A 25,255-nucleotide genomic window follows, 5' to 3' on the forward strand; every position below is an offset into this window, starting at 1 on the left:
ACAGGACCCCTTGAGTCTTAGCCATTAGGTCAAAGTGAAACCCTACTAGAACTAGAACATCAGCAAGCTCCTTGGATTCCTCCTCATCCAGCAAGACATTAGATCCCTCTACCATAGTCGAAGAACAACCATTAAACATATCATGTGATTTAATGTTATGTGTGTACTATTTAAAGACATTAAATATACATTATTCATCATTCTATTATTCTTGGGTTCATTTGGCTTCTTACCATTTAATGAATATTTATTATAATGACATTTTAATTTAGAGAAGGAAATCTATTATTCCATTAAAAAAACATCTAGGTTATTTGCATTGACTAAAATTGTTGTCTTCGTTCTTTTCCACAACCACAAAAAGAAAGTCTAACCGAAAGATTCAATGTAAGAAAACTTGACTCTTGCGATCAGCAGTTTCACCAAATTAACTTTAACTACAATTATTGTAGGATAGAAAAATTAGCAACTTAGATAGCAAAAATTTGGAATACTTTCCTGAAAAGTGTGATTCTTTCCAAGTTCGTCGATTGTACGATTCCAAAGAGATGCATCTGGACATTAACACTTGTCAATTTAGAAAGTAATTTCCTATATACGTTGCTTCAATTTTATTTTTCCCGTGTGAAACTTTTGTCATAAACCGTCCTCCGAGATTCCAATTCCATACAACGAAAAGCACACTGAAAAAATTCACCATGCCCACTCTCTGCGGACATTTGCCTTGAATACTAGCTTTGGAATATCTCATGCACCAAAATGTATGCCAAGATAATTACAAGAAAAAACCTTTGGGCCGAAGAAAACATGGCAGACAACAGCAAGAATAGAATCATGGCATTTAAGTAGCCTTCAGCTTAGAACATACACAATTTTGCTTTTAGAAATATGAGAAATATATATTTCAAATACAATCCAATTAAATCCCACGTATTTCCGTCTGTTTTACCTTAAATCATGGCAGCTACAATTATACAGTTGGTTGCAGCAGCAGCTACAGCCGCTGCCGCTATAGTCGCATACAGGAAAATAACATGTGACCGAGTGCTAGAGGAGCAGTACAGGCTGTTGAGAGACACAGCTTCAAAGATCTCTGCGACTTCAAAGCATCCGCCAACCATCTTGATATTGGGGTTGGAGAACCATGGGAGGAGCGCATTCGTCAACACAGTCATCAGAGTTTTGTGTAAGGAGAATGGGCCGCTGCTCATGCGGGCCGAGACGGGGCCCTCGAAGAATACGACGACCGCAACGAGGGTGTTCGCGGTGAAGAACAAGCTGTTGATGCACCCCAGATATCTCGCTAATCTTATCGACACGCCCACCTTCTCGGCCTCTCATGTTCTGGACGAGGAGAAAGTGAGAGCGGTTTTGAGAGGAGAAAATGCAGTGATTTCAAAGCAGAGGGGCGTTCCTCCTCCCGAATGTGTTGTCATAGTTATCAGAGCAGATGCTGCTGCCGGAGCACCTCATTCTCAAAATCTTCCAAATCTGGCCAGAATTATTCGGGAAGAAGGTCAAACAATTTTACTGTTGTTTCTCAATATTTTTGGATAATTGTAGTTTTTTTTGTTTTTTCTATCATTAATGGTTGAGAGGAAGTTTACAGTTATTTTTTATATAAATAAAAAATTAGTATATTTAGAAGAAAAATCATAAGTCAACCCTAGTTTAGTTTAAAATAGATTATATGGGAATGTATGTACTTAGATAAAGAATATATAATAGGAAACATTTTTTAGGGTTAAGTTAAATTGTGGTATTGTTATGAGTCAAACTTATTGATCTATATTTTATAAGTAGTAGTTCACAAGAACCCATCTCCTATTAGAATGAATGGATGTGATCATGCATTTTGTCCAAGCAGGCTTAATTAGGAAGTTTTCTCCATGAATAAGCTCACTTCTTGTACAACCTTATTTGACTCAAAAACTACACAATATCACAAAGAATACATAGTTAACAACTTACAAATCTATTGCTATTTTTTTGGTGGATCTTTAGAGGTGTGGCTTAGCTATATAGTAATGTTACCTATTTCAGATATCCTAATAAGCAGCAATGTTTTTACCTTATTTTATTTAATTAAAAAATCAAATATAATCATTCAGTCAACTAGTTAGCCACTGGGGCCTAATAACCACACTCTAACTAATACATTTTCCTTAAATAACTTATTTTAACTTTTACTACACATTAGTAATAGTTACCTTATATATTGGTATGACCAAAAGTGATATGAGGTTTAGGTTTAGGTTTGTGCAAGTGTAAAATCAAAGATTGAGGTTCAGACTCAACATGATTAACCACATAATTAATGACATTTTTTGAATGTGAAGGTAAGGGGTTGGCGTAGATTTAGAAAATCTGATTAGGAGGTTCTGTGGATTTATTCATATAATTAACCTCAGCATAAAGTGATATAACATTGGAATTAATAAGGTCTTCAATAGTGTTTTTCAAAGTATAACACTTTTGAGTAGCATGACTTGGTTGAGGATGATATTGAAAAAACACTATGATCAAATAACTTAGGGATTAGTTTTCTAGTGTCAATAGGACAAATAGGAGGAAGTTTCATAATATTAGCATTAATCAATAACATCATCATCATGGGTAAATATTTAGATAAAGGAGTAAATTTATGATTAGGACGAGGCATAGAGGAAAAAGTATCCATACCTTTGGATGTAGTATCCACTTGATCATCAATTGTGTTGTTTCATTTGTAATTTTATGTACTTTTTAGGCTTACAAAACTTGTTTTGATGAACAATGGCATTACTATTATCAAGAGTATTAGGATCCATTTGAGTAGAGCTCTCAAGCTAGCTCACTTGTAATTGATAATGGTGAAGCACTGGACAAAGATATGAAAAGGAAGTATACTCCATAAGAAGAAACCTATCTCTAATGTCTTTTGCTAAGTTAGAAATAAAAAATTGTTGAATATCATGATCAGGCATGGGATAAGAATTTTGAGAACACAAGTGTTTGAATCTACCAATAAAGTCACTAACTTTTTCTTTAACATTCTTCATACAATGTATGAAATCAGTCAAAAAAAATTGAAGACCCTAAAAGTATGTGTGAACAACTTAGCCATGAGCCTATAGTCATGAGAAAAAGCATCATATATGGTTTGGAAAGTTCTAACATAGTTCACAGGATCACTCTTATTTTTATGTCTTAAGATGAGGTATCTCAACATGTTTTGAGATAACGACATTAAGGATATCTATGGAAAGGGGATTAGAAATGTCAGATGTAGTGATGTTGTACTTATATTGATTGAATTAAGTCAATTGTAGTTGCAAAGTAATGACAGTTTGAACCAAGATACTAATGCTAGGATTAGAAGATGCAATAGTAGTCATAAACATATTGAATGTTCTAGGAAAGTTTTAGGAAGTAGGAGGAAAATGTAAGGATGTTTTTGTAGGATTGGAAGGAATAAGAAGAGGATTCAAATTTTTGAAAGGAACAACATTTTATTAGGATAATGAAGAAGGATGGAGGTAGGAGGAACAATCGAGGAAAGTGAAGGGTTATGAATACCAACACTTATGTGATTAGAAACTTGTGTACAAGTTATCATGAGAGGTGGAACATATGTAGGAATGCTAGGAATAGTAGTGGAAATAAGAATATAATTTTCAATGGTTGTGGAAGGAGGATTGTATCCTTGTTGGAAATAACAATGGGAAAGTAAGTTCTAAGAGGGGGGTGAATTAGCACTTAAAAAAATTTCCTCTAAAACATATCACCAACATCCAACTCATAACTTAACATATAAATTGAAATAACATATCATGCATCACATCTATAGCATAAAGTGAATAACACATGACATAATAAATTGGTTACCCACAAACCCTCCAATGAGAAGGTAAAATTGGGAATCTTCACTACTATAGTTGTAAAGTGTGGCCAATTATGGCTACAAAGTGTTTGATCATAAGCTATGATCTACCCTGTGAGGGGTTTTCCTTATGAAAGGCTTAAAAAGAATGTTAGGTCTCACCTTGCTAAAGGATTTCAACTCACAATTAAGTAAGCACTTGGTTAAGAGATTTACAACAACTTGTTAAGACTGTAGGGTTAAGAGATTTACTCTGCATCACCTATTAGAATGATTTAGCACCTAATCTTCAATTAGAACCTTTCTTCTTAGTATTAGATCTCCTCTTTACTGATTGAATCTTCATCCTTTTGATCATATCTATCCTTTATAATCCTCTCATTGCTTTTCTTTGTTCCTTTAGACTGATTCTACTTTGCATATCTTTGTTATAGTCACCATAGCCACCATGAATGCTCTCTATACATTTAGAATTCATCTACTCTCACAATGATAAACTTCATAGGTTTTATCTTTCTTAAATAAGCAAAGGTGGAGATGGATTAGGTTAGAATCAATGGTTGTGGTTGTTCCTTATTGCTACCTAATGTTTCTCTTAATATGATTGGTTGCATGTATTGCATAGGGATTTGAAATAATACTCCATACTTATCACTTACAATCATAAATTCATGATTATATTAGCCAAAAAGGTTTACATGGAATTTTGTGCCATAAAAAACAACTATGCCAAAAAAATTTCACTTGGCATCCAAAGGCTCTGATGCTTGGCCTTCATTGTGCTCTAAATGTTGTAACTTGGCTTCTGTAGAACTTGACACTAGTTGTTACTTGGCACCTAAATAACTCAGCATGTATAAACTGCTTGGCACTTGAGTGATTCGGCACATTCTAGTAATATTACTCAATTGTACTAGCTAGAAACTTATGCTTGTAGTGCTTTGATCACTCAGCTCATAATGATTTCTCGGCTCACTCTAATCACTCAGCATGGACTATGCACTTTAATTCTTCTAGATAATGAGTAAATGTTTTTTTTTCATAGCCTTGTCAAAACCAAAATGAGATCAACAATCTCTCCCTTTGACATGAGTGGAAAAACACTTTTTCATAGTATATACATCCTTATTGTGTGAATAATTTAGACAATGTATATGCATTGCTCAACTTCTATACAAAACTTTCAAAATTTTAAAATTTGCATATGTATCAAAAAAAAATTGTCTCTCTTCCATACCTTATTACTCCCCTTGAGTAAGTACTTCATTTCTATGTTTGCTTCAATTAATCATGTTGAGCATATATCTTCCCTGATAAACAATTTTTCACCAAAATTTTATAATCCCCCTTTTTCTACACTTATGTCAATTGGGTTGTACACTGATAGTGTTTATCCAAAAATGGTTTGTGTATCCCCATTATTATCTTCAGTGTTGCATCCCAATTTCCTATTGTTGCATCTAGGGATTGATATTAAATGTCTACTTATGCAACAAGGTCAACTAAGCCTTCATGTGTAGAAAGATGAAAAATCTTTCTTCAATAGTGTCTCTGCATAGGCCGGTTCCTTGTGTAATACTTCCATGCGAGGTGTCAACATGGACTAGATATTGATCAGAGTAGACTGAATATTTACATCTAGTGCTTGCATCTCAGCAAGCCTACTCTGAGATGACAGTAAACTATGAAAATGAAATTGACTATTACCTAGAGATTGTTATAGTGTGGTACCTATTAATTGAAATTCTCCATGTAGCTGGTCAATAGCTTGTTGAGTCTCCTTAGTAAATATCTCAACATTTCATAGCTTTGTGTATAGAGAAAAAATATTCTCTAACATGTTCTTTTTATTTTCCATTTTGGTTTCTAGATCAACATGTCTAAGTGCAATAGCACTAGATATCTTCTCCAAAACTTTGGTATGAAACTTCCTTTCAAATCATTCTAATAATTTGAAATTTGCGTCTAGGTCTTCATCCTTAATCTTGGCCATAATGCTAACAAGCTGCTCTATAATAGTCTTATCTTTATTTATTTCTCGGAGGCTGAAAGAATCAATGAATATGTCTTTGATTTCATGCAAAAAATGCTTTTTCTTGTGCTCCCTCCTCAAGTTTTCTTGCCTCTTCTTCCTTTGTAGAGTGTCTTGAAGAATGCTCATTTCTAGAATTGTGATTGTGTTCAAATCAAACTTTGGTAGCTCAATCACATCATCTAAGATTACATCCTCAAATGATGTAACTTTAATAGTATTGGGTGTGCTAGAACTCGGCTTTGATATTTGTAGTGGAATATCTTATGTACTAGGACTCTGAAGAGCTTGACTACTGATAGGAGATGTAGAGACTAGCAAAGTAACTAGTGTCTATATGGCAATTTGATGCTCAGATGTAGTATTCAACTTATACTCTTCAATCTATTCTCTTTCTTTTTGAACATCACCCTGTGATGGTGGAATAGGTATAGAACTTGCTTCCTTACCCTTGTTCTCTTCTATTCCATCCTTGTCAGCAATCATTATGGCTGGTAAAATTGAACTTTGTAGGCTCAGTAATGATGTAGTTGTTGGTTGTGCCTATGCCTCTTTCATATGAATGACAATTGTTGGCACTGTAGATGGTGTCTTTATTGTAACAACACCCTATTCAAGGTTTACACTTTGATTAGTATTTAGATCCTATGATTCCTTATCTTTTACCTTTGTAATTTCTGGGGGCACATTTGATGTGCCTTCTGGTTTCTCCCCTATAGATGCAACTTCTACCTTTTGAATCTCATCCACTCTAACCAAATTTCACTACTGCATAAAAGTGTTGCAATAGTAGAGTCTTGCATAATTTTCTTCAAATCATCTTTAGTTAAAGGATTATCATTCTATGATATAGTGTTAGGAACATCCTTGATGCTTACTGAGTCATGTTGACTCTCTCGATCATCATGTGGGGGACTAGTTAGACACCTTTTACATCATGTTAGTCTTCTCCAATTGTGGATTACTCTGTCACTCATTCAATTCCCTCTATAGAACCTTCCTTGACTGGGTTCTCTTTTTCAGTATCTGCAACTTCTTGCTCACCTTTCTTAGTTATTGAATTAGTGGACCCATAAATAGATTTCCAAATTGATCTACTCATGGTTACCACATCATGTTAGTCTTCTCCAATTGTGGATTACTTTGTCACTCATTCAATTCCCTCTATAGAACCTTCCTTGACTGGGTTCTCTTTTTCAGTATCTGCAACTTCTTGCTCACCTTTCTTAGTTATTGAATTAGTGGACCCATAAATAGATTTCCAAATTGATCTACTCATGGTTACCACATCTTCCATTTGCTTCTTTACATTATAGAATGCTCAGTATTTGGGAGTAAATTTTCCTTTATGCTTCTTAATTTCCTTAGCAATCATTTTCTTATCCAATTCAAGCATCACTTGGATAAAGTGGTTTCCCTAATTTATCTTTCAGTATTTAAAATAAATTGCCACTTTTGCTCAACTCTATCATATAAACTCTTTAGTAATGAGTTGGAAGTCTCTAGAAGAGTGGTCTTAAAAGTTGTCATCATGTCATGTATGGCCTCCTCTGTATTATTTTTCTCTACACTTCCTAAATTATCAAAATCAACATGTGTGAAACCTGAAAAATCTAGATTGGTCTTATTATTTTCACACAAGTTATCAATGTTAGAAGAGGGATTGTGGCTTACCACTTTGAATTGACTCAAGTCATCAGACTCTGTCTTCTTCCTCAATCTCTTGAAATTCTTTTGAGTAGGTTGGCTTGGCCTTGTTGTGACATTCTCTCTTTTTCCTTTAGGCTTAGCAACTTCTTTAGCTTGTGTAGTGGTTGCCCTAGTGCTTGACCTAGTTTAAGGTATAGTTGGCTTTTGTAGAGACTGCATCATAGTCTTCTTTAGTTTCTCCACTACATATTTATTTTAGTTCCTCTTCTTCTTGGCAACCTTAGGTGCATCCTTGGCTTCTTCTCCCTTGGCACCTTCTGCATTAGCATCCTCACCCAAACCTTGTGTAAGTTCCAAAGGTCCTTGACCTTGTGCTTCTTCTTCTTCATCATCTTCTTCTTCTTCTGCTTCCTCACCACCTTCACCAAACTTCTCTTCAAGATTATTTATTATCTTGTTCTTCTTTCTTATTACTGAGGCGGTTTGTAAATTTATTGTTATTCTTGATTTAACCTCATCATAGTTTCCAAAGGATATAGCATCCTTGTCAATTTCCTTAGCTAGTAGAGTTGTGATGGCTGTAGAAGCTTCATCCACATTGATTTCGTATTGCAAGGATTCTAACCATCTAACCCTAAGTATTTCTTCTTGCACATACATGTAATCTACATCAACTAGCAAATATATCATTGTAGTGTTGTTCCACTAATGATACAAGTATCCTCAATCTTTACTTTGTGGATTTCTTAAATTTCTCAAAATAACTCATCATTACTAACTCAAAATTATCTCCAAGTTGCTCAATGAGCTCTAATATCTACTATGTTACTAACCTATTTGTCTTCCAAGCAACTATACAAAAAGTGGGGAATGTATTTTGCACATAGAAAAATATGCAAACAATCAAAGATCCAAACTTACAATATGCACTTTTGGCCTTCTTGATGGCTTCCAAATTTTTTGACAATTGTTGAAGTTGTAACTCAGCTAGATCATACGAATGGTCTCTCTTTACTATCTTCTAGTCGAGATCAACTTCCATGTAGGAAACACTATTCAGTCAACTTGAATGAAAGAAGTTGTGAGCTATCACTTTAACCACAAAGGCCACCAAGGGGTCTAAAATTGTATCAATTAACATTCCTTGCATGTTCCACATGGCACTTGTGTTCTTCTCAATAACCTCCTTTGCATTACTCTACATGGTCTTTGGTCTATCTAGGCTAGGGTAACATGATACTCTATGTGCAATATTTTTTGTAATCCTAATTGGTCCATTCTCTAACCAAATTTTATTGTCATATATTTGGCTCAACAAAATTCTGATCCATTTCATTTTAAAACCTTGAGGAAAGTCTAGGGCATGCATCAACCCTAAGTTTCTCTAATATCCATGTCTCTAACTTCTTCAATCTTTCCGTTGTAGCAACATCTCACATCTTGAACCATTAAGACCTTTGGTGGTATCATGGATAATGCACCAAATGGATCTCCCTTATACACAATCTCAATAATAGCATAGAAAGGGGGATGTCACACATCATTACTAATTAATTGAACATTGAAAACTTCTTTCTTCTCTTCCCTAACTATTGCAGAAGAGCTAGTTTTCATTTCCACTTTGTAAGGTTTGAAAAAAACAAAACAACATGACTCGGCACAAGCTAAATTCCTCTCAAATTTGATGGATGATGTTGAGTAGCAGTTGAATCTAGTTTGCAAACACTTGAAACTCCTTTTTAAATTCACCTTTGTGCTCTTCATTCTCTTCAAAATCTGGTAGATGCAAATGAGTCAAAAATTGACTATATAACCCTTCAAATCTAGCATTAATTGCTCAGTGCTTACACAATTGTAAGCTCAGCTATCATAGAATTTGCAACATGCCCAGCTAACATAGCAAGCTCGGCTCATACTACCATATCTACATTACTTGCCAATAACTACAGTTCCTTCCATTCTCTGCAACAACATAGAAAACAACAAAATGATAGATTTTCTCTTGGTTCTAATCTCTTCATTGCATCTTAACTCATGTTAATATGATCTTTTCATATCTTAGATCTTTGGAACTAATGCATAATATAACTTTTCAAATGCCAATTCCACACAAAAAAATTTGTTGTTTTTGATATCTCTGCATCAACCAAACAGAAAATCTGCAATAGGCCAGTAGCCATGGAAGACATCGCATTCAATGTCCAGACACAGATTGGTGATAGCAGGCGATAATAGTTATCTTGATTGATATAGAAGTAGTGAACACGTAAATATTACTTCAATACATATAATCATTAGTCGTATACCTGTTAAAAGTTATAAAATCAACATTGGGATATATAGAAAGTATGCATGGAGCAACCAAAAATTTGGAAATAGAGTATAGCAGTCACGGCAGCAGATTATAAATGTATCTTCTGAAGGTCATCGATAATATTTTATTTTACACAAGTATATAGAGATAGAGATCACAAACAATACCATCATAGCAAGCATAGAAGTAAATATCAGAATCAGTAACTAATGGTTTCAGATAATGTCTCTACATATCCATATTGCTTAGTCAAAGAAAGTTATACACCTTAATATACTATCAATTGCATATATTTTTTTTTTTTTTTGCAATATCAGACATTGCAGCACATCATTGCCCATGATTGTGTTACAGTGATATGGTTCCTATTCTACATTTTATAGTTTAATTGCAAGTTTGGATTGAGTAACTATGACGGACTGAAGTGATTGTTCCAATATTAATATTTAAGTATATCTAGTAAGGGACATTACATTCTTGTTGATTTTAAAAGAACAAATTAAAATCCAAAACTAAGCTCCCAGCAAAAGGTGAATATAATTTTAAAAACCTATATGCTTAAATTAAATGCATAGTACATAAAATGGATAGGCATACACTCAGGGAGAAACCTATAGGCTTTGAGCACCCATCAAGTAACATAAGAAGTTAACCAGTAGTAATATTAGGTCTTACAATTTATAGTAACCAATACCATTATTTCTGAGTTAAATTGCGTGTAGAATTTTTATAATACAATAGAAAGCTCAAAAAGATAAAATGAGAAAAGGAGGGAAGAATAATGTTAACCCTGTTCACTACAACACGGAGGCACATAGGTCAAATAATAAAAAGGAAAAACGGGAAGTGAAAAATGAATTTTTCATTTGATTTATTAACTTAAGCCACAAGCACAAATTAATGTATAATATACACGAACAAAAAAGTAGAAAGAACACCATGGATGATTTGGATATTCATGATTAAAAAAATATAAAGATCACAAATGCCTAGGGTCTCACATGCTACCATTTATGGCTGAGATGCTCTCTCGTTGTTGTAGCAGCGTTAATTCTAGAAACCTTAAATCTGAAATGAACAAAGTTTAGTGCACCTGTTAACATTTTGGGTATATAGAAATAAAAATCAAGAGAGGTTGAATATGTACCCCACAATAGATCCCCACAAGGTTTTAAACTTTACTAAATCCAAGCTTCAAAACTCTTTTTTTTTTTTTTTGCAATGCAGCTTTAGTTTTCCGAAACTGCATACCATAACACAATTACAGCTCTCAAAGGCAGGAAAAATTCATAACAGAACACAAAAATTTCCATTCAAAATTGTAGAGTTATGGCTGGAAGAGATCTTAATCCTTTGAGGAGCTAGATTAAGGAGCTCACACACTCTAGACTAGACAGTATCCATGAAAACCTTCCTAGATGATCTTATTCACCCTACTAGCTGGTTGGAATTGTCTGAAGAATTTGTATGGGAATTAATATAGAGAATAAATGTCACCAATAGAGTGAAATGGGACAAATATAGTGTATGAAAATAGCAAAAGAAGACAACAAGTTTCCAGTTCATAATTGCATTTTTGGTCACACAATGCTACATGTTACTATTTACATGCAGGAGGAGATAGGTTACATGGTGAGATGCCACCATATGGAAGAAATTGCTGCATGAAAGTTGCCACATGTTTATTGAACAATTTGAAAAATGGCACTTGCCCAATTATAAATGAGCTATTCTAATTTTCACTTAAATTTTTTAAAAAGAAATTAAAAATATCACTCAGAAAAATAATGCTAGCAATGAGAAAAGGAAAATTAAAAACCTAGGATTTCACTTAATAGAAAAATTATCACTGACTATAGGATTAATGAACATTTTTTCCATTTGCACAGTTTCTCAAGCATGCACTATTGACTAAAAGAAAATTGAAAACTATAGTCTCCCCTATCAATAGGCGAGACTAATAAGATCATATTGCTGATCATATACGACAAATCACCTTGCCAGCATGTGTAGAGAACAAATGTTAAATCCCTGCATCTCTCCCACTGAACATGTTGAAATTCACCTCCTATCGTTTCTCATATAATGACCATAGTTTCATGACTCGTAGTGTAGAAATCGTGTCTCTTCTTTCCTTCAATGACTTATCCTTCGTCTATTTTTCATCTCAAGTAGCTATAATATTATTTGCAAATATCTCACACGACCTGTTGCTTCTATTTTTTAACAAATATGACACGAGCAATTCTGAGGATTACAATCTTCTTCTTTTCTGACACATAAGCGGCTTCACATATGCAACATTTACTTATGCAAACCTGCACCTATGGTGCTCAATATTTTCTTTGGATTGAAAAGCAATGAGACAATCCTATGATATAAAAAATTGTGTTAAAAAAAAAAGTTAATTTGATCTATTTAATAGATTTTTTGTTTTAAATTTAATAGTTAATGTGTGGTTATAATACCATTGAAACTAATGTATAATCCGAAAAACATGACCCATTTGTTATCTACCATCTACAAATGTTCAGATTTTGCAGTAATCACGACAACCACTAATTCGTAAGCTAACTGTAAAACTAATTCTACAAAATTCATTCTATTTGAAAAACTAAAAACAATTGGAATAAATATACATACAAAAACAAATTTACATTCACATTCACCCAACGTGAAAGCTGTTGGAAAACATGTATTGAAAAGAACATTGCTAATCAGGAAATTAATCCCTTTGCAATAGTTTTATTGATCTCCAAATCTGTAGTTTCATAAATTGGAGGCTCACTACCATAAACAGTGAGGTTAAATATGAAACAACTGTATTCGGGATCATTATAATAATCTTCCTCAACTTGGTTTTTAAACTGTTCTGCGACAGCAGCCACGCTTGTTACCGCTTCTTCTTCTTTATTGGTAGAATGATGCCTTGTGTCTCTTTTCTTCTGCATCATACATCCTGCAATATAACCACTACCTACGGCAACAGCAGTCAATAATAAGAGCTGCCACATATTTACTCTTTTCTTTTAACTTCAAACTTCAACTATTTGAAATGCTCTAAAACTATGGATATCTTGCATACAAACCCTGGAATAACCTATTTATAAATCTTACTTGATGAGTAAACGGAATAGATGGGCTAAACCAGCAAATTTTGGGTACACTTTTATAAACATCTTCACTGCCATTGCCAAACTATGTGGGTGTTTTCTCAGCATAATTTTCGGTTATATTTTCTCTGAACACTTTTATTTTTGTTATATCCCCATAATTTCAGCCTCTGTCTGTTTCTGAGCAAAGTTTTACAGAACTGTTCAGATTAAATGTTACTAATACTGAGAATACCTAACGAACCAAATTTTAAAAGGCACAGCTTGAAATTAAATAGAAACTCATTATCAATCAATAATTTGAAATTAGTCAGGGTTTATTAAGAGTTGAATGAGTGTGAGTGGGTGGTGAGAAGAAATTTCGGCGAGGCCTTCGTAGGTGCAGTTGTCCAAGTTAGGAGATCTCCTGAGTATGTATTAACAGTCTTGGGAAATTTAAATTATCCAAATTTGATACTAAAGGTAAAAGTTTATTTAAAATTGGTGTATTTTTATCAGGTAAGAATCTACAATATAATGGTAAATTGTGAATTTATGCCAGTTCAATCTTAACATATAATTATAATAATTAATCATCATAAATATATGACAATATAGACATAAGTGAATATGATAAATATGATAGTTATGTGGATGTATGTAAGTGTATGTTTACAAGGATAAGGCAATGGATAAGTGTAAAGGGATATGGGTTTATACATGAATGGATAAAGGCTACGGGAATGAGTAGATTTTATGTAATATTGTGTTATTTATTAATAATTAAATCTATCAACATATTTCATCCAAATTGGTTGAAAAGCTATATTATAAATAGGATAAGGGAAAACTTTGCTCCATGATAAAGACATAAATATTTAATGACCATATATATAAAGTAAGCATGTAACACTCACAAGCATTTCATAAAAGGTTAACAATTATACTTGATGACGGATATGAAAGTAGGTTCATATGATATAATAATTCATAGAAGGTATCATAATGTAAGTATATTCTTTCATACATTACTTTCATAAGAAATACAAAATAGACAAAATTTTACTAAATGACTTCTCTTCAAAATATCACTTGAGTAAAATTATAACATTTTACCCATCCAAAAAATGATGATGGTGTGTTTTCCATTGTAAACATAGGATGATGAGGTACATAGATCATGAGGAATATCATGTGATAATGCAACCTTTGTTCATTGTGGTAAATTTTATAGAACTTATCACTATATGTAAATGTATATGTATGTATGTATGTATGTATGTATGTATGTATGTATATATATATATATATATATATATATATACATACATACATACATACATACATACATACATACATACATACATATTTCTATATGTACATACACACACACACACACACATAAGCTTATAATTAGAAGTTTAGTAATAATATATGCTCCTCCCTGATGGATTCTCATGCTCATGCTCTTCCATTTTCAAATTATGCCTTCTTGTTATTGGAGACTGCATGCAACATGTAATCATGGGGGCTAACTTCGTCAACATGTAGCCGCTACATGGGATATCGTAAGACTTTTGTTTTTTTAGAAATGTAAAATGGACATTGAACTACCTACAACTAAGTTTTTAAGTTGTGACTCATCACACAACTCATTAAAATGGTGCACCTAGTGAGATGTGTCCAAAAAATGACTTTTGAAACATTCAACCAAAGTTTAATCCAAAATATTTAATAATTGAGTTTCAAATTATCATTTGTTGTTAATAAAATATTGCATAAAATATTGTTAATTAAATATTGTATAACTATATGAAATGTAACATATATGTAACTTAAATGGATGAAATAGTTATAATTAATCATAAATATTTGTTATATATAACTTTTGTATATAACAAAAAAGGACAAATACTTTAACAAAAAAATGTTATTTGTTGTTATAAAAATAACACATTATTATATAAAATACAACCTATAACCAACACAAATAGACCATTAGTTGAACACTAAAAGTTTTTGACAATCTCACACATTTCATAAGAAAATGCAAGGCATTTATTAGTATTCACCTTTTATATTTGTGATGAGAGATATTATCGATATGATTTATTCTTTGCATATACATTGCTACCCCAATAGTTGTACACATAAGAGTAGTATTTGTACACTAAGAAATCAATGTTTATTTAAGTGAGCATAATATGTTTTGAGTGGCACACATCTATGACATCGCTATAATGTTTTGTTTGAGACAAAAAGTTATTTATTTCACTCATTAATGAATTCATTTATTTATTTTTTCTATAACATTTATAAGTTTTTGTGTGTACAAGTATTGGTATATTTTTCATCAACATTTAGATTTTTTTATATGTACAAATAGATCAATTAATTACAATACGTAGTAAAATTGTGTTGGAAGATTAGATTCTATGTTCATGATAGGGTGATCGATTATTGGACCTCGCTCAACTATTGGTTCCTCTCCTCTAAATTATAGATCATTTATCTTTGATCTCTCTTGAATGCAACTTGGTAGTGGATATTTTTAATTATGTGTTACCCCTATAGAAATAATTCTAAAATTATTTCACCTCACAAACAGAAATATTGGATATTTGTCTCTAAGTTAGTTGTTTCAGTAAATTTGATAGTCAATAATTTATTTATAAATATGCTCCACAGTCCCTCCATAGATAATTCAATCAGGTCTTTGTAACTCTTCCCTTATACTTGTATTTTATTTTTTGCCACTTGAAACTTTGTGTACTTGGATTTCTAACCAGTTAAACCCACTAGTTACTAGTAAGGTTGAAATTTATCCTTGCATTCATGGTCTTCTAGTGACTAGTTTTGAGTCTACAGATAACAAAGGTGGGATTCCCATGTCTTATATTTTCGTCAAAATTTTCCTTCCTATAACCATTTAGTAGACCTTACTTCATTTTCTTCTACTTGGGTCAAGCCCACTCTAGATTTCTAGTACAATATTTCATAAGAATCTAATAAACAGAAAATTAGGTCACTTTAACATTTTTTACCTATGGATTCAAACTTTTTCTCTTTCTCTTTTGTGGACTTAATCCCTACTTTTCGAAATAATTCCCTTATTTTAGGTTCTCCTTCAAGTTCATCTCCAACTATTACTTTGGCATCCCTTTCTCCTTTGATCGAGTTTATTCCTTTTTTAGTGGACTTCTTTGACTTGAATCTAGTTGATGACCTAACAACCTTAATTTATTTGATTGAAATTGCTTTAAAATTATTGGTTTGTGTGGACTTGATGTTAGCTAGTGTTTTTTTTTTTTTATGTGTTTACTATTTCTATCTAGTTGAGACCTCTATCTCTACTACGACTCATGCTAAGCCTAGAAATTTGTCTAGTTCGAGTAAATGTGAAATATCATATATAGCGATACTTATCTTTTTTATCCTTGATTTCCATTGTTTCTTCTATTTGTTGGTTTACTCTACTTTTTCTTTCTCTTTTTTCTTTCTTCTACATTTTCTACTTTTGCTTCCTCTTTATATGATTCCCCATTTCCAGAATCTACTACTTGTGCTCTCCTCCTATGTGTTTTCATTAATTTTTTCAATTTTTTGCCTAGTCCCGTAGAAATTTTTTTGACTCTTTTATGCTTAACTACTTTGAAACTACTTCTTGTTTTAATTCTACCAATCTAGCAAACTTACTTGTTTCTTTGGCTGACTTGATCTCGGTGATTCTGACTTCGTCCTCATCATCGTTGCTAGACTGAACTGATGGGGATAGAGTAAACTATGGTTGCACTTATGTAACTGTTGCGTATGGAATGGTAGATGTTTTTATTGAAGGTTTAGAAACTGTAAAACCTTCTGCTAGTGCTGGGGTTGATGGTGACGGTCATACGGTTGCCAATGGTGGCACACACATTATATTTTCCTAACCAATTTTCTTCATTCCTACCACTATCTTCCTTACTGTAGTAGATTCTTCAGGAGTCATCTATACTAGCTACATGATCTTTTTCATCATAGTTTCTACTTTTCTCTTTGCAGACTTCTCAAGATTAGCTTGATAAGCCATTTGCATGTTCTCTTCAAAGATTCCAAACCTTTCAAACTATTCATCTTTGTGTGATTTAATTATCTCTTTCACATAGCCTTCAATATCCTCTAGCGTAACTTCATAGCCAAGAGGGTCAATATACAATATTTATGGTTCTACAACTTCAATATATGAGAAATATGTATCAACCATAAAACAAATATCCTCCTTGTGTCTACTCAAAACTAATGGTGGAATCCTAAACCTTTGCTTCATCTCATTCTAAAATGCCTTAATAACTTGGTTTGCACTACTCTTAATTTTGTTTAGGGTATTTCTTTTGCATAAATCAATTATCTTTTCCATTGTGCAGTTTTCATTGTTAATCAATTCAGAAATTGGCATAAATAGAAATCACTTAAATAAGATAACTAATCACTTAAATATCAATTTGTGATATTGGTCTTCACACATGTCTCACCATGCTAAATGGTCTTTCAAAAAGTTAAAGAAAGGAAAAATCCCCATGCAATAAAAAATTAAACCCTCTAAGAAGATATTTTAATATGAGTTTTATAACACATGTAAAGAGAAGAATACTCCTAAAATATATCTATAAGATTAAGAACATGAATACCACAATGTAGAAGAGATAGATTATCAAAGTAGATAATCACCTAGTAGGCATTGTACTACATTCCTCCAGATTAAAGAGTCTATCTTTCTTTTACAAAGAAAAACCATAAAATTGAATGTTGTCTAAATTTTTAATTAAGTGGTTTTAGAACTAGTGAGGTATAGATTTGATGAATATCTATGGAGTCTACTCACATGTCTCTATGTTGATCCAAAAAGGTTTAACAAATTGATTATGAGTCTCACACCTATTTGAAGACATTGATATTACAAAAGAAAAAGAAAACAAAAGATAGAATTGGATGTTGATGAGGTCTCTAAAAATTAATTATCAAGTTTCTACTAAAATATAGAAAACATTAATAATATAGATTCAATACTATTCAAAATCTTGACAAAAGCTAGCCTTATTCTAATATTAAGCTAATGAGAATCCGATAGTCATTTTGAAGGTATCAACATAGGAGGTGAGAAGTCAAATATTTTGGCCTTTGCTAAAAGAAAAGTATGAAGAAGTGAAGAATAAAGACTATATACATAAATTCATACACACACCCATGTAACATCTAAAGAACAATATGAAACTCTATGATATTTGTCATTGAACATAGCTTGTAAATTTAATTATGCCCTAATATTCTTGAGATGAAATTCAAAAAATAGATTTAAGATTTACTATGGGAATTCATCCATATAAAATTAATTGTATGTATATATGTGATTGGTATTGATAAATAAATTTAAGAGTTCTTAATAGATAGGATAGTACCATTATCATAAAATTAGTAGAGAGATCATAAAAATTCATATATATTGGGCATTTATAAAGATTGTCATTATTGTATCCTATAGAAATCTCACTTTTTTCATAAGATTTCAAATTGAAAATAAGCCATTTTCTAAATCTTGTGAGCTTAGGAAAGTAGCATGTGGAAGAGTGTATTTTATAGTGGGGGCTCTAATTATTTGGCTACAAGTGTTATTTTATAATCTAATCATTTAAATTTTGTGTAAGCCAAGGATAATGAACAAGTACATCTTGAATGGGAAAAAAAAGTTCAAAAATTGGATATTTAATCAAGGAGATGTTCAAGAGAAGAAACACTTAATGGTATCTTAGCTTTTTATGAAAGCCTTAAACCTATACCAAACTATGGATCAAGGGATTACATGATTTGGGGGAAACAATAGGGTATAATGAAGGGGGTGTAACATTAAAAAGGAATAAAGGACTTAAGTCATGTTTGATATAATGATCAATGTGTATGCAAGGAAAATATAATAATCACAAGTACTCAAAGATATGATGGAAATGTTAGTTAAATCTATGCAATGTCTAAAATATATCCAAGAACTCCATGACCACATTTTTGAAGGAGAAGTGCATGCGTGATCAAGAAAATATAATTTTTCCATTATTTCTAGCTAAAATTTAGGTATGAGGAAAAGAAGATAGATGGAAAGAAAAGGCAACTAAGTTGATAAAATAAATTTTATCCTTGAACACTTCGCACATAGATCAATGAAAATAAATTATACATTATACATTATTTTTTTAATATTCATATCATCAAATTTAACCTTTTTATAAAATCAAGAAAAGTCCAATTCATAATTAGGATATCAAGTAATTGCAAGAATATTTGGACAAGGTTGATATACCTATGTTTTACTAGATAGAAAAAGTCCCATACTTGGATATGGAAAATCAACATCTACTATTTAATCTATCAAGGAGAAGCCGTAAATATTTACTCCCTACATCTAGAGTGGGTGGCTTGTGAATGTTTGCACCATGGAAAGTGATATGAGGGCACAGTCTCATCACTACTTTTATATATTTCAATTGAAGGTAGATTGAAAGAATAATATGGTTGATCCAGTGTATTAATTTTGAGAATTGGCTTAGTCAAAACACTATACATCAATGGAGCATTTCATATAGGTGACTTCAAAAGGATAGTTGTGGAATATCTTATTGAATTCAAGCAAAGGAATAAATCTCTATGCTTAGAAGGATTGGTGGAGCAAGTGAAGATAAAGGTAATAAATCCTTCTAGTCTTCGAGAGGAAATAAAAAATGGTCATTGATTTGGAATCATACTTACATCTAATTAAATAAATATACTAATAATCATTCTTAACTAGATGAATGTAAAATAGTGTATTTATACCTCTTTCCATTTCCCTACATATGATGGATGTAACCAATTAAAGGAGACATATGTTCTATTACTAACAAGATTATGTTGATCTTGTAGATAACTAAAAGTATTAACTTAAATATCTATAAATGTTCCTAGATGGACCTTTCTCACATAGCAATGGACACAAACTGCACGTTATTCCCACTTTACATACAAATGTTATTTCTAACCCTATTCTTGTGGCACTATCATAATTGCTAATAGAATAATTCACAGTAAATGCAATCCTACAATAAGAATTTATCTTTTCACTAAGTCTCAATAGAAACTAACCTAGTACATATTGTTATGTGCATATTATTTAAAGATATTAAATGTACATTCATTTATCATTCCATTATCCTAGGCTCATTAGGCTTCTTACCATTTAATAGATATTTATTATAATAATATTTTAATTTACAAAAGGAAATTTATTATTACATTAAAAATATCCAGTACATTTGCATTGACTAAAATGTGTTGTATTCGTTCTTTTCCACAACCACAAAAAGAAAGTCTAGTCAAAAGATTCGCTCTAAGAAAACTTGACTCTTGCGGTCAGCAGTTTCACCAAAACAAGTTTAAATACAATTACTCTTGGATAGAGAAATTAGCAAGTTAGATAACAAAAATGCACAACATGGCAATTCAAATCGGCACGCTATGGGATATAGCGGGCATTTAAATTGATCCATAGCAAATTTGGATGCACTACTTAAAGAAAGTGTGATTCTTTTCAAGTTCGTCGATTGTACGACTCCAAAGAGATGCATCTGCACATTATGACTTGCCGATTTTGTAAGTACTTTCCTCTATACGTTGCTTCAATTTTATTTTTACCGTCTTCCAGAGATTCCAATTTTATACAGTAAAAAGCAAGCTCAAAAAGACCGCTTTGCCCACTCTCCGCGGACATTTGCCTTCAATACTTGCTTTGGAATAACTCGTGCACCAAAATTTATGCCATGATAACAAGGAAAAACCTTCGTGTCGAAGAAAACATGGCAGACAACAAGAATGGAATTGTGGCATTTACGTAGCCTTCACCTTAGAACATGCACAATTTTGCTTTTAAAAACATGAGAAATATATATTTCAAATCTAGCCGCCATGAAGGCCTTGCGAAATACAATTCAATTAAATTCCACATATTTCTGTTTGTTTTCCCTTAGATCATGGCAGCTACAATAATACAGTTGGTTGCAGCAGCAGCTGCAGCCGCCGCCGCTATAGTCGCATACAGGAAAATAACATGTGACCGAGTGCTAGAGGAGCAGTACAGGCTGTTGAGAGACACAGCTTCAAAGATCTCTGCGACTTCAAAGCATCCGCCAACCATCTTGATATTGGGCTTGGAGAACCATGGGAGGAGCGCCTTCGTCAACACAGTCATTAGAGTTTTGTGTAAGGAGAATGGGCCGCTACTCATGCGGGCCGAGACGGGGCCCTCGAAGAATACGACGACCGCAAAGAGGGTGTTCGCGGTGAAGAACAAGCTGTTGATGCACCCCAGATATCTCGCTAATCTCATCGACACGCCCACCTTCTCAGCCTCTCATGTTCTGGACGAGGAGAAAGTGAGAGCGGTTTTGAGAGGAGAAAATGCAGTGATTTCAAAGCAGAGGGACGTTCCTCCTCCCGAATGTGTTGTCATAGTTATCAGAGCAGATGCTGCTGCCGCCGGAGCACCTCATTCTCAAAATCTTCCAAATCTGGCCAGAATTATTCGGGAAGAAGGTCAAACAATTTTACTGTCGTTTCTCAATATTTTTGGATAATTGTAGATTTTTTTTTTTTTCTATCATTAATGGTTGAGAGGAATTTTACAGTTATTTTTAAAATAAATAAAAAATTAGTATTTTTAGAAGAAAAATCAAAAGTCAACTATAGTTTAGTGTAGAGTAGATAATATGGGCATGTATGTATTTAGATAAAGAATACATAATAGGAAACCTTTTTTTAGGGTTGAGTTAAACTGTGATATTGTTATGAGTCAAACTTATTGATCTATCTTTTATTCACAAGAACCCATCTCTTGTTAGAATGAATGGATGTGATCATCGATGATTGTCCAAGCAGGCTTAATTAGGAAGTTTCCTCCATGAATAAGCTCACTTCTTGTACAACCCTATTTGACTCAAAAGCTACACAATATCACAAAGAATACATAGTTAACAACTTACAAATCTATTGCTATTTTTTTGGTGGATCTTTAGAGGTGTGGCTTAGCTATATAGTAATGTTACCTATTTCAGATATCCTAATAAGCAGCAACATTTTTCCCTTATTTTATTTAATTAAAAAATCAAATATAATCATTCATTCAACTAGTTGCCACTGGAGCCTAATAACCACACTCTAACTAATACATTTTCCTTAAATAACTTATTTTACCTTTTACTACACATTAGTAATAGTTACCTTATAAATATCATGAAGTTGCATAACTCTCCACTCTCTAATTAGAATATATAAATTAACTATAAATTAATTAATACAATTATTAATAAACTTTTAATGACTCTTTTATTTAAGTTTCTTTTAAATTAGAATTTCTTAAAATTAATTGATTGGAATTATTTCAAAAAAATACCAGTCATTTATCTTTTAAGACTGCAAATTTACTCCAGTTCAAAAAGTAAGGAACTAAAAATTGATCCCCCAATATACATTTTTTTTTGGGTCACTAGATCATCTTAGACTTTTTAAACTTACCGGTTTCTTTTTAATTTAAATTTAATTTTTTGAAGTCAAAGAAAATAAATCAAAATAAAGAAAGGGGAAAGAAGAATCAAAACGTTTACCCCATACAATAACAGAAATTCCTAAATTGTTTCCCTGGCTCTTATGTCATATCTATTGTGTCTTTTGTAGGGCTTCAATTTGTGGTAGTATTGACGCACAGGAAAGAAGTAGAGAAGGCAATGGACTTGCAGGAGCTAACAAGACAAGTTGCTCGGATGATGGGCATGGATTTTGTGCAGTGTATTGACAATTATGTTGCAGAACATTCTGGTGAGGGAAGAAATGTGAAGAATAATTTCAACACAGACATTCAGACATTGAGCATTATGAGGCAGTGCTTTGAGTATGTCAAGCAACGACGTCACTTAAATAAGAAAACTAGCATTGCCATGCAGAAAAGTAAGAGCTTAAAACTATCAGAAAAATCTCAATCTGCTCAGTTATCTTCTGATAGTGAATGAGTGTGGAAAAGTGTCATCTCAATAATGTTTCCCAGTTACTGCAATTCAGCCATGTATTATAAGCTTCACTTTAGATTATAACATTTAGCATCTTATACATCAACAAGTAATAATAATAAAAATACAAAGCCTAATTGAACAATGTTTGATTACTTTTTACGATATATATATGTTCTTTGTATTTTAGTAAATTTTTATTATAGTTTATGATTTTGGATAATTTAACTACTTTAATGTATCAACTATTTATTTTTATTTATTTAAATTTTAATATATAAGCGTAAGGAATTCTACTATCTGGTAATTAAGGGTATTTATTCTATTTATCATTTGATAAAAAGATTTTTTAATACTATGAAATTTAAAAGGTAGTTATAAGTATATAAATAAAATTCTAAAAATTAGAAGAACCAGTATCAATAAAATCATTTTTAATAAAGTAGAGTTCAAAATAGTGTAATATTGATAAAGTAGGAAAATACAGCAAAAAGAATATAGAAATATTAGAAATAAAGAATTTGCAAAATTTAAACAACCAACACAATTAAAGAAAGAACAACTTAAGAAAGAAATATATAAAATTAATTATTTTATGATTTCACACTTTGATAATAATAAATCTTTTGATTAAAAAGATTCAAAATAGGTGAAGATGTTAGAGGCAGGATAATTGTTAAACTCTCAAGAAAGCTCTACAAGTTATTATTGTCTCTTGGAGAAGACCAGCCCTATATGACAGAGTGATCACTTACCCCATGTAGAGATGTTCATCTCCATCCTTTACCTCCTCAGATTTCTTTTTGTTGTCCTCGTGACCCTTGTCACTCTTATTCAAACCCTTTTTTACACCCTCTTTTAGTGGTACTTCATCCTACAAAGCAATGGTAGAAGATGTTCTATCTTTGACCCCTAGCGTGCAACATTTGTGGTGGCAACAAGTTCGAGCAAGGAACCTTGTGAAAATTGGGGATAGCCTAGTAAGAACTCTATTTTGATCCTCCACATTATGCATAATTTTGTTATAATTGAAGAGTAATGTGAGGAAAATAGTAGGCTTAAAGACGTTGTTATGTTTTGAGTGATTTTGGACCACTTTAGGAAGTTGTCTAGGGCTTTTTGAAACTCTTGGCTCCAGTTGGTTTGGGTGAAAAACTTGGATTCAAATTTTATTTATGTTAGATGATTCAAAGAGGCTTTTTCTTTGTTTTCTTCATTAATAGTCATAGTCAGAAGGAAGTTCTTAACTAGAAATTCCATTCAGTTGGAAGTGCTAGTTTGAGGGCTATTAGATGCACCCTCAAAGCCAATACTCTAGAATTTATTTCTTAGTATTTTCCTAGGTGGATCACTATGAAAGTTGTCCCATCTAATTTGTGTAATCTCATTTAAAAATTCTTAGAGTTAGTGGGAAATGTGATAAGGATGGATGAATTTGGTGTCACCTCATCTTGATGCTCGACTTTTATTATTATAAAACTTGGAGTTGAACTCCCTTAGTTACTTAGCATTGAACTTACAGGTGGACACAATAAATATCTTATTCAGTTCATAGGAGGGCTTAATTTATGTGTCTTTCTTTGTAGAAAGTAAGGGCATAATTTGTTATGGAAGATCAAGACCTCTTAGTCTAAAAGAAAAGGGTTTAATACTAAAGATTAAAACCCTAATCCAAACCCCTCATCCAAGGACTTGAAAGTTGACTCTATTGATTCCTCTCACCCTACTATTGTTGAACCCCTCCCCCTAACACTAACCTAACTCAACCTCTACTATCTATTGAGAGTAACATTGATAAAGCCAATGTTTCTATCAAAGAAATTATTTGAGCCATCATTCCCACTTGGGAAATCTGTCATGGACACACCTAGGCTAGAAGAATGGAAGAGATAATTCTATTCAAAACTAGTAGACTAGAGAACTTCATGATTGGATTTGAAGAAAATAGAAGAAAGGCTCAAGTAGATCTTGCAGTCTCAGTTCCAAAAGAAGTTGTTGTTGTTCCTTTGGTTGTTATTATTCTTGAAGGTGATGCATTGCATAATCAAGTTCTAACAAAAATACCATTTTTAGGTTCTTTGATGGCTCAGTTTTGTAGGAGGCATGGTTCAATTTAAAGGCTTTAATGTTGATGATAACTAGATGATATGCACTTGTAACAAAACTACTTTTTTGCATAAACTAACTGATAATTAGTAGTATACATGTATGTATCTTATAATAGTATTTTTATCTATTTTGTAAGAA

The 25,255-nt window shown here is 32.4% G+C and overlaps 2 protein-coding genes across 2 annotated transcripts; both read left to right on the forward strand.

Moving 5' to 3' along the window:
• Positions 1–895: 895 nt before the first annotated feature.
• On the forward strand, positions 896–1,602 carry LOC149569393 (uncharacterized). Its single transcript, XM_089817736.1, has one exon. The coding sequence runs from the start codon at positions 958–960 to the stop codon at positions 1,555–1,557; it is 600 nt and encodes a 199-aa protein (XP_089673862.1). The 5' UTR covers positions 896–957; the 3' UTR covers positions 1,558–1,602.
• A 19,282-nt stretch (positions 1,603–20,884) lies between these two features.
• Positions 20,885–23,153, forward strand: LOC149569394 (uncharacterized). The gene is made up of 2 exons (XM_089817739.1): positions 20,885–21,542; positions 22,680–23,153. Exons 1-2 carry the CDS (start codon positions 20,981–20,983, stop codon positions 23,009–23,011), a joined length of 894 nt encoding a protein of 297 aa, XP_089673865.1. The 5' UTR covers positions 20,885–20,980; the 3' UTR covers positions 23,012–23,153.
• Positions 23,154–25,255: the final 2,102 nt, after the last annotated feature.

This window comes from Cupressus sempervirens, chromosome 3, assembly GCF_028749045.1.
Source record: "Cupressus sempervirens isolate cs-2001-9-10 chromosome 3, ASM2874904v1, whole genome shotgun sequence".
NCBI lineage: Eukaryota > Viridiplantae > Streptophyta > Pinopsida > Cupressales > Cupressaceae > Cupressus > Cupressus sempervirens.

Bases quoted from the DNA above. Each gene is read 5' to 3' on its own strand.
- LOC149569394 (XM_089817739.1), top strand. From the start codon at position 20,981: ATGGCAGCTACAATAATACAGTTGGTTGCAGCAGCAGCTGCAGCCGCC. The intron at 21,543-22,679 runs GTCAAACAATTT...TGTCTTTTGTAG, and splicing joins CAGAATTATTCGGGAAGAAG to GGCTTCAATTTGTGGTAGTA.
- LOC149569393 (XM_089817736.1), top strand. From the start codon at position 958: ATGGCAGCTACAATTATACAGTTGGTTGCAGCAGCAGCTACAGCCGCT.